The 10,172-nt window shown below is 44.1% G+C and overlaps 1 protein-coding gene across 5 annotated transcripts in view; it reads left to right on the top strand.

The window, feature by feature from the left end:
• Positions 1–9,164, top strand: part of rfwd3 (ring finger and WD repeat domain 3) — a 24,065-nt gene extending 14,901 nt beyond the window's left edge. For all 5 annotated transcript variants that reach the window (XM_079859018.1, XM_079859019.1, XM_079859022.1 and 2 more), the window contains 4 exons: positions 125–301; positions 1,225–1,439; positions 2,168–2,385; positions 8,712–9,164. In XM_079859018.1, coding sequence (XP_079715144.1) covers positions 125–301; positions 1,225–1,439; positions 2,168–2,385; positions 8,712–8,855 — 754 coding nt within the window. In that variant the 3' untranslated portion in view covers positions 8,856–9,164. The remainder of the gene's footprint in view (positions 1–124; positions 302–1,224; positions 1,440–2,167; positions 2,386–8,711) is intronic.
• The last annotated feature ends 1,008 nt before the right edge of the window (positions 9,165–10,172 follow it).

Raw genomic sequence — 10,172 nt, forward strand, 5'->3', positions numbered from 1 at the left:
AGCTGTATCTTATACTGTATTTGCCCTGTTATTTGTGGTTTGCATCTGTATTATTTTTGCCAGTGTTCCAGTACATGTTTCTGCCGCTCTCCTCAGTGAAGGTAACGCAGATGTTTCCCCACAGCTTGCTGACGAACACCGTGGTCCAGGCCTACAACACGGGCAGACCTGTGTGGAGCTGCTGCTGGTGCCAGGACAACAACAACTACATCTACGCCGGCCTGAGCAACGGCTCTGTGCTGGTGTACGACACGAGGGACACGAGCACGCACGTGCAGGAGCTGGCGCCGCTGCGCTCCAGGTCAGCCCGTCTGGGGAACTGTGGCGGTACCGGTCCAGGGCTGGGAATCCGAAATCCGTTCCAATTCTGGAATCGAATACTTGTTATAAAATAAAGATTTCCTTTGTGAGCTTTTCGATATGAGTTTAAACCATGCGAGCGCGAGACGACTCTGTGTTCAGCGCCTCAGGCGTGTGTAACTGTATCGGCCGGCTCTTAAAGTGACAGCAGCCTAATAATCCTGCGTCGTCTCTATAATAACACTAATAACACACTCGTTCTTCACTAAATAACTTTTGCAACTATATTTGCAGTGTTATTTTACATTTGATTACAGTTTCTGTAGCTGAAAATCTTAAAACACTGTTTATTTCAGTCATATATTTGGTCAGTTTTGCGATGGCTATTTTTTAGTGTTTACTTGCCTTTTAATAATGCTTGAAATTTATATTAGTTAGGCTAGTTTTACTATGGTATTTTATCTAGCTTGTTATTAGAAATTAGGAATCGAAAAGAATCGGAATCGATAAGCAGAATTGAAGTCGGAAAAATTCAAACGAGACCCAACCCTAGACGTGTCCCGTACAGACAGTGGAGGACGTGTGTGTGTGTGTGTGTGTGCGCAGTTGTCCGGTGGTGTCTCTGTGTTGATCTGGTTGTGTGTGTGTGTGTGTGTGTGTGTGTGTGTGTGTGTGCAGTTGTCCGGTGGTGTCCCTGTGTTGATCTGGTGTGTGTGTGTGCAGTTGTCCGGTGGTGTCCCTGTGTTGATCTGGTGTGTGTGTGTGTGCAGTTGTCCGGTGGTGTCCCTGTGTTGATCTGGTGTGTGTGTGTGTGTGTGTGTGCAGTCGTCCGGTGGTGTCCCTGTGTTGATCTGGCTGTGTGTGTGTGTGCAGTTGTCCGGTGGTGTCCCTGTGTTGATCTGGTGTGTGTGTGTGTGTGTGCAGTTGTCCGGTGGTGTCCCTGTCGTACATCCCCCGCTCCGCCTCGAGCTCGTTCCCCTGCGGAGGGCTGATCGCCGGCTCGCTTGAGGGCGGCTGCTTCTGGGAGCACGCGGAGGGAACCTCATACACACCTCACATCCTGCCTCTGGAGTCCGGGAACTGCACCGACATCCAGGTGGAGCCGGAGAGCCGACACTGCCTCGTCACGTACAGGCCAGGTACTGAACGCCTCCAGCAACACACACTTCTGCACCAGGGCGGAGGAGGAAAGACATGGCTGCTCAAATAGATGTTAAAACTAATCTTTCATCACCAAAATGACACATTTAAATGTTTTTTTTTCCCTTGAAAATTCACTTCACTTAAGACAAACCATGTGTAAATTCATAAGTCGACAGCATTGCTGAGTATTTCCTCCTTAAAACTTCAGTGAACCAAAGACAGTCTCAAAAACACGCTTTGAAATCGCTGGTGTTTCTGACGTCACAAACTACCTTGTAACCAATCAGATCAACGTGTGATCGTCAACCAGTGGATCTCTGAGCTGAGGGAGTGAGTGGAGGCGGGGCTCATTTGCATATTCATAGAACCGCGCATACTAAATGAGGCAAGGGTGTCAAGTTACATTCAAGATATTTTACGGCATGAAGAATTTTTTTCAAGGAAAAAATGCTTAAATATGTCATTTTGGTGATCAACAAATCCTGATTATCAAACAACTGAATCATCATCAACAGAGACTTTCAGGAGAAAACACTCAGCAATGGTGTCGACTTATGAATGCACACATGGCTTGTCTTAAAGCATATTAATAACTCCACATGGACACATAAACAACATTAAACGCTGGATTTTCACCACAGCGGGACTTTAAAAATAAGCCCTGATTATCTGCGTGATCCTGTGATTGGTTGTACCTCTAGAGTGTGTGTGTTGTGTCGTGCAGGTCGTACACACCCGTCTCTGCGCTGTGTCCTGATGGAGCTGAGCCGCACGCCTCAGACCGACAGCGCTCACACACCCGTGTGCTCCTGCTCGCCCGTGCAGACCTTCAGCGCCGGCTCCTCCTGCAAACTGCTCACCAAGAACCGTGTGTTCCGGAGCCCGGCGGGACAGGGCGCCACGCTAGTGTGCGCCGGAGACGAGGCTAGCAACTCCACCATGGTGAGGACCCGCTCTTCAGCACCGTCCTTACGCCCGTTCACACCAGCAACCAGAACTATAACCATAACTAGATTCACGTCTACACCGGCGAATGATAACGGCCTTTTTATTCTGAGCACGCGCGCGTCTGCCCTGCGGTTTCACAGTAGCAAACATGGATGTCCTGCTGCTCCTTTACGTTACACACAAACATCAAACACCATATCCTTAAAACACGATATCCTTAAAACACGAGAGGAGTCGGGAGAATCCGTCACTCTGATTACAGAGTTGTCGTCTTTTAAAGACAAACGTTATTCATATTTTCGAATGAATTAGTATCAGTTTGTTGCATTTACTCGTCTTCTACCAGCAGAGGTCCTCAGCGTGCTCCGCTTCCAGCGCATCTACACCGTGAGTCTCGCTAGTCTACTGTAATCCATCTAATCTAGCCGTGAGTCTCGCTAGTCTACTGTAATCCATCTAATCTAACCGTGAGTCTCGCTAGTCTACTGTAATCCATCTAATCTAACCGTGAGTCTCGCTAGTCTACTGTAATCCATCTAATCTAACCGTGAGTCTCGCTAGTCTAGTGTAATCCATCTAATCTAACCGTGAGTCTCGCTAGTCTAGTGTAATCCATCTGATCTAACCGTGAGTCTCGCTAGTCTAGTGTAATCCATCTGATCTAACCGTGAGTCTCGCTAGTCTACTGTAATCCATCTAATCTAACCGTGAGTCTCGCTAGTCTACTGTAATCCATCTAATCTAACCGTGAGTCTCGCTAGTCTACTGTAATCCATCTAATCTAACCGTGAGTCTCGCTAGTCTAGTGTAATCCATCTAATCTAACCGTGAGTCTCGCTAGTCTACTGTAATCCATCTGATCTAACCGTGAGTCTCGCTAGTCTAGTGTAATCCATCTAATCTAACCGTGAGTCTCGCTAGTCTAGTGTAATCCATCTGATCTAACCGTGAGTCTCGCTAGTCTAGTGTAATCCATCTAATCTAGCCGTGAGTCTCGCTAGTCTAGTGTAATCCATCTAATCTAACCGTGAGTCTCGCTAGTCTACTGTAATCCATCTAATCTAGCCGTGAGTCTCGCTAGTCTAGTGTAATCCATCTAATCTAGCCGTGAGTCTCGCTAGTCTACTGTAATCCATCTGATCTAACCGTGAGTCTCGCTAGTCTAGTGTAATCCATCTAATCTAACCGTGAGTCTCGCTAGTCTAGTGTAATCCATCTAATCTCACCGTGAGTCTCGCTAGTCTAGTGTAATCCATCTGATCTAACCGTGAGTCTCGCTAGTCTGGTGTAATCCATCTAATCTAACCGTGAGTCTCGCTAGTCTAGTGTAATCCATCTAATCTAACCGTGAGTCTCGCTAGTCTACTGTAATCCATCTAATCTAACCGTGAGTCTCGCTAGTCTACTGTAATCCATCTAATCTCACTGTGAGTCTCGCTAGTCTAGTGTAATCCATCTAATCTAACCGTGAGTCTCGCTAGTCTAGTGTAATCCATCTAATCTAACCGTGAGTCTCGCTAGTCTACTGTAATCCATCTAATCTAACCGTGAGTCTCGCTAGTCTACTGTAATCCATCTAATCTAACCGTGAGTCTCGCTAGTCTAGTGTAATCCATCTGATCTAACCGTGAGTCTCTCTAGTCTACTGTAATCCATCTAATCTCACCGTGAGTCTCGCTAGTCTAGTGTAATCCATCTGATCTAACCGTGAGTCTCGCTAGTCTACTGTAATCCATCTAATCTAACCGTGAGTCTCGCTAGTCTACTGTAATCCATCTAATCTCACCGTGAGTCTCGCTAGTCTAGTGTAATCCATCTGATCTAACCGTGAGTCTCGCTAGTCTACTGTAATCCATCTAATCTAACCGTGAGTCTCGCTAGTCTAGTGTAATCCATCTAATCTAACCGTGAGTCTCGCTAGTCTACTGTAATCCATCTAATCTAACCGTGAGTCTCGCTAGTCTAGTGTAATCCATCTGATCTAACCGTGAGTCTCGCTAGTCTACTGTAATCCATCTAATCTAACCGTGAGTCTCGCTAGTCTACTGTAATCCATCTAATCTAGCCGTGAGTCTCGCTAGTCTACTGTAATCCATCTGATCTAGCCGTGAGTCTCGCTAGTCTAGTGTAATCCATCTAATCTAGCCGTGAGTCTCGCTAGTCTACTGTAATCCATCTAATCTAACCGTGAGTCTCGCTAGTCTAGTGTAATCCATCTAATCTAACCGTGAGTCTCGCTAGTCTACTGTAATCCATCTAATCTAACCGTGAGTCTCGCTAGTCTACTGTAATCCATCTAATCTAACCGTGAGTCTCGCTAGTCTAGTGTAATCCATCTAATCTAACCGTGAGTCTCGCTAGTCTACTGTAATCCATCTAATCTAACCGTGAGTCTCGCTAGTCTAGTGTAATCCATCTGATCTAACCGTGAGTCTCGCTAGTCTACTGTAATCCATCTGATCTAACCGTGAGTCTCGCTAGTCTACTGTAATCCATCTAATCTAACCGTGAGTCTCGCTAGTCTAGTGTAATCCATCTAATCTAACCGTGAGTCTCGCTAGTCTACTGTAATCCATCTAATCTAACCGTGAGTCTCGCTAGTCTACTGTAATCCATCTAATCTAGCCGTGAGTCTCGCTAGTCTAGTGTAATCCATCTAATCTAGCCGTGAGTCTCGCTAGTCTACTGTAATCCATCTAATCTAACCGTGAGTCTCGCTAGTCTACTGTAATCCATCTAATCTAACCGTGAGTCTCGCTAGTCTACTGTAATCCATCTAATCTAACCGTGAGTCTCGCTAGTCTACTGTAATCCATCTAATCTAACCGTGAGTCTCGCTAGTCTACTGTAATCCATCTAATCTAACCGTGAGTCTCGCTAGTCTAGTGTAATCCATCTGATCTAACCGTGAGTCTCGCTAGTCTACTGTAATCCATCTAATCTAGCCGTGAGTCTCGCTAGTCTAGTGTAATCCATCTAATCTAACCGTGAGTCTCGCTAGTCTACTGTAATCCATCTGATCTAACCGTGAGTCTCGCTAGTCTACTGTAATCCATCTAATCTAGCCGTGAGTCTCGCTAGTCTACTGTAATCCATCTAATCTAGCCGTGAGTCTCGCTAGTCTACTGTAATCCATCTAATCTAACCGTGAGTCTCGCTAGTCTAGTGTAATCCATCTAATCTAACCGTGAGTCTCGCTAGTCTAGTGTAATCCATCTAATCTAGCCGTGAGTCTCGCTAGTCTAGTGTAATCCATCTAATCTAACCGTGAGTCTCGCTAGTCTACTGTAATCCATCTGATCTAACCGTGAGTCTCGCTAGTCTACTGTAATCCATCTGATCTAACCGTGAGTCTCGCTAGTCTACTGTAATCCATCTAATCTAACCGTGAGTCTCGCTAGTCTACTGTAATCCATCTAATCTAACCGTGAGTCTCGCTAGTCTAGTGTAATCCATCTAATCTAACCGTGAGTCTCGCTAGTCTACTGTAATCCATCTAATCTAGCCGTGAGTCTCGCTAGTCTAGTGTAATCCATCTAATCTAGCCGTGAGTCTCGCTAGTCTACTGTAATCCATCTAATCTAACCGTGAGTCTCGCTAGTCTACTGTAATCCATCTAATCTAACCGTGAGTCTCGCTAGTCTACTGTAATCCATCTGATCTAACCGTGAGTCTCGCTAGTTTACTGTAATCCATCTAATCTAACCGTGAGTCTCGCTAGTCTACTGTAATCCATCTAATCTAACCGTGACACTTTATACCCAAATGTCAAAAAAATTACTTGAATCAATGACCAGCATTAATAAAGCCCCAGTCTTACAGATCATTAACTAAAAAAAGTTGTTTTAGGGTTTAGTTACCCTTTAACTTGTCCTTGAGGGGTTTGTCTTGTCAAACAGTGCTGGATTTTTCTGGACCTTGGCGATTAACTTCTCCACGGTGTCGTCTGCATTTTAAATGCGCGACTCCTTTAAATTAGAGCGGATTCTGATTGGCTGTCTGTGTTTTATCGTTCGACAGCTGGAAAAAATCGTTCTGAAAGTGATCCCAACGATATTGTTCCTCATATCATTATAGTTGTGTCGTGAGCGATTTATAGATCTTTATCGTTATCTTTATAGTTATCGTCCTTGGTGTGAACAGCCTTTCCTCTCGTTCAGTGTTTCCTTGGTGACGCGTCACACACTGCATGTATGGAAGCTTCTTTCCACCACGGAATACATAAATAAAAGGGAAGTGCCACCTTTTTATCTCACAATAGCTGTTTCCATGCAAAGTTGCAAATTTAACTTGTGCGCAAAATGGGAATATCACAAAATATTTGCGAATAAAGCAGCGTTTCCATCCAGTGAGCCGAAGAGAACAAACCCTAGCCCTAACTCGTCACTTCCTGATAAACTGGCGCTAGATATCACAGTTGCTGCAGGAGAAGCCACTGTATATAATCATTCTGTATATAATTAATGACTTGCGTCTCAGAGCGCACACACACACTTCTCCTGCTTTCAGAGGCAGACGCGTGGTGTGAGTCAGTGCTGGGAGATTATTACACCGACCCACTCTGACGACAGACTTTGCTCAGTCGTTTCAGAGCGACAAACGGCATTTCAGAGGCGGTGCACCGAGATCGGTCCGCTGGTCACATGAGTCACATGACTTTTTTGATGCGCATGGTGGAATTTATTCAGTAAATGTGTTTGTCATAGTTTTATGCGGATGTTTTCTTAATGGAGAAAAAGTTTATCTGACTCGATTGAGAACATGCGTTTTTTTATGCATGTTTTTTTAATTTATGGACATTTTGGCATTTCATCCACAGTTTCTTTTTATTTTATTTTTTTTATGCGAATAATATTCACATTAAATTATGCTAAGGGTTCATATCTAATGTTTGCTTTTTTCCCCTCAGAATTGCACGTTTATTATCTTGCAGTTCAGACTTTATTCGCAATTGCAAGAAAAAAAGTCAGAATTGTAGAAACATAAACTCGTAATTATGAGCAAAATGTCAGAATTGTGAGATAAAAACTCCTAATTGTGAGAAAAAAGTTCAAACTGGCGGTTACCTCCTGTATTCTGTGTTGGAAACAGCCGTGAGTGAGTGAGTGAGTGAGTGAGTGAGTGAGTGAGTGAGTGAGTGAGTGAGTGAGTGAGTGAGTGAGTGAGTGAGTGAGTGAGTGAGTGAGTGAGTGAGTGAGTGAGTGAGTGAGTGAGTGAGTCATCTGACAGCACTACATGAGTGAGTGAGTGTGTGTGTCAGGAGAGAGTGAGTGAGCCGTCTGACAGCACTACATGAGTGAGTGAGTGTGTGTGTGTGTGTGTGAGCCATCTGACAGCACTAAATGTGTGTGTGTCAGGAGAGAGTGAGTGAGTGAGTCGTCTGACAGCACTACATGAGTGAGTATGTGTGAGTGAGTGAGTGAGTGAGTGAGTGAGTGAGTGAGTGAGTGAGTGAGTCATCTGACAGCACTACATGAGTGAGTGTGTGTGTCAGGAGAGAGTGAGTGAGCCGTCTGACAGCACTACATGAGTGAGTGAGTGTGTGTGTGTGTGTGAGCCATCTGACAGCACTAAATGTGTGTGTGTCAGGAGAGAGTGAGTGAGTGAGTCGTCTGACAGCACTAAGTGAGTGAGTGAGTGAGTGAGTGAGTGAGTGAGTGAGTGAGTGAGTGAGTGAGTGAGTGAGTGAGTGAGTGAGTGAGTGAGTGAGTGAGTGAGTGAGTGAGTGAGTGAGTGAGTGAGTGATCGATCTGACAGCACTAAATGTGTGTGTGTGTGTGTCAGGAGAGAGTGAGTGAGTGAGCCGTCTGACAGCACTACATGAGTGTGTAAGTAAGTGTGTGTGTGTGAGCCATCTGACAGCACTAAATGTGTGTATGTGTGTCAGGAGTGAGAGAGTGAGCCGTCTGACAGCACTACATGAGTGAGTGAGTGAGTAAGTGTGTGTGTGTGAGCCATCTGACAGCACTAAATGTGTGTGTGAGTGAGTAAGTGTGTGTGTGTGTGTGTGTGTGAGCCATCTGACAGCACTAAATGTGTGAGTGTGAGTGTGAGTGTGAGTGTGTGTGTGTGTGAGCCATCTGACAGCACTAAATGTGTGTGTGAGTGAGTGAGTGAGCAGTCTGACAGCACTAAATGTGTGTGTGAGTGAGTAAGTGTGTGTGTGTGTGTGTGTGTGAGCCATCTGACAGCACTAAATGTGTGAGTGTGAGTGTGAGTGTGAGTGTGTGTGTGTGTGTGAGCCATCTGACAGCACTAAATGTGTGTGTGAGTGAGTGAGTGAGCCGTCTGACAGCACTAAATGTGTGTGTGTGTGTCAGGTGTGGGACGCCGGCTCCGGAGCGCTGCTGCAGAAGATGCCCGCTGATCTCCCAGTGCTCGACATCTGCCCGTTCCAGCACAACCAGGGCAGCTTCCTGGCCTCGCTCACCGAGAAGATGCTCAAGGTCTACAGGTGGGAGTGAGACCCGAGACCCGAGACCCAGACCGACCCGTGCGCTTCATCACGTCTCCTGTTCAAATCAGTGCTCTCTCTGTGTTTCAGTTCAGTTCATCACTGCTCACTATTTACATTGTATATATGTAAGTGTTTTTGTATTTCTTTATTAAAATAATAAATGCATACGTGCTTGGACAGTTTGTGAGAACTTAAAACACCTCAGGCGAACATTACAATACCTCACAAAGTGCATTTCCAGTGGTGTTAACCTTTTGCCCATTAAAATTGAGTTTAGAGTTACGGAAATAAAGGCGTGACCCCACAGGGAACAGGCTGACCGTGTACGCATCACCATTCTGTCACCAGTTTATTCATCACCGTACATTAAGACAAGTGTTTTTATTACACGTTTTCTGAAATGTTATGTTAAATGCAAATGATGTGTTATTTAATTAAATATGCACTAATTTGCATACATTTCAGAATAGAAATGAACATTGGATAAAGCCAGGTTAAAAATTCTAATTTTATTAACTTATTAGAGTTGAAGATTTTTACAAAGGGGCCTCTGGACTTCTTTTTATGTTCATAAATCAGAAGAGTCAACAGAAGAAAAGAACCAAAAAAAAAAAAAAAAAAAAAACATTTTCACCGTGTTTTTAGGAATAAAATGTCCTCTATAAACCAGGCGAATGATGCATGAACAAACCTTCAGAATATAGATGTGAATAAAACTAAAGTTTCCTGTAGAAATAAACGTGTCCTCCTCCAGGGGGCGCATTCTCCCTTCAACCCTATTCGGTTTAATTATGTTTTATTAGAAGATACATTTGCTCTATAAAATATTAATTTCAATGTTGTTTCCAGAAATATTGTCTGACATAAAATGGAAATCGAACACAAAAGAATCACGATACATTTATTTAAAATAAACCTTTCTCAGGAACCATAAACGCTTGTGATTGGCTCATCCTAAACACCGCTGAGAAAAACAACACGTGCCAGCTGAGCATATTATCAATTACAGCAACAGCGTTCAGGATCATAGTTTACACTTGAATAATGCCGACAACAAACGTATAGTTGTTTGATTGAGAATACATTGCACGGTATAAAGTTAAATTATTAAAATACTTAGACTCATTGTACCTGACAAGTCCGGGCATCTAAGCCCCGCCCACTTTCTGAACTCCTGTTTCATGCTAATTCCCTCCATTATCTTCCTTTTATCTAATGATTCAAGTGTATTTATTTAATCTACGTGTCCAGTGTTTGACTCGATCGGTGTTCCGTTCGAATACCGTATTTTATTATTATTATTAATGCCATGAACTAGAACAAT

Source organism: Squalius cephalus, assembly GCF_949319135.1.
Source record: "Squalius cephalus genome assembly, chromosome: 23".
Lineage (NCBI taxonomy): Eukaryota > Metazoa > Chordata > Actinopteri > Cypriniformes > Leuciscidae > Squalius > Squalius cephalus.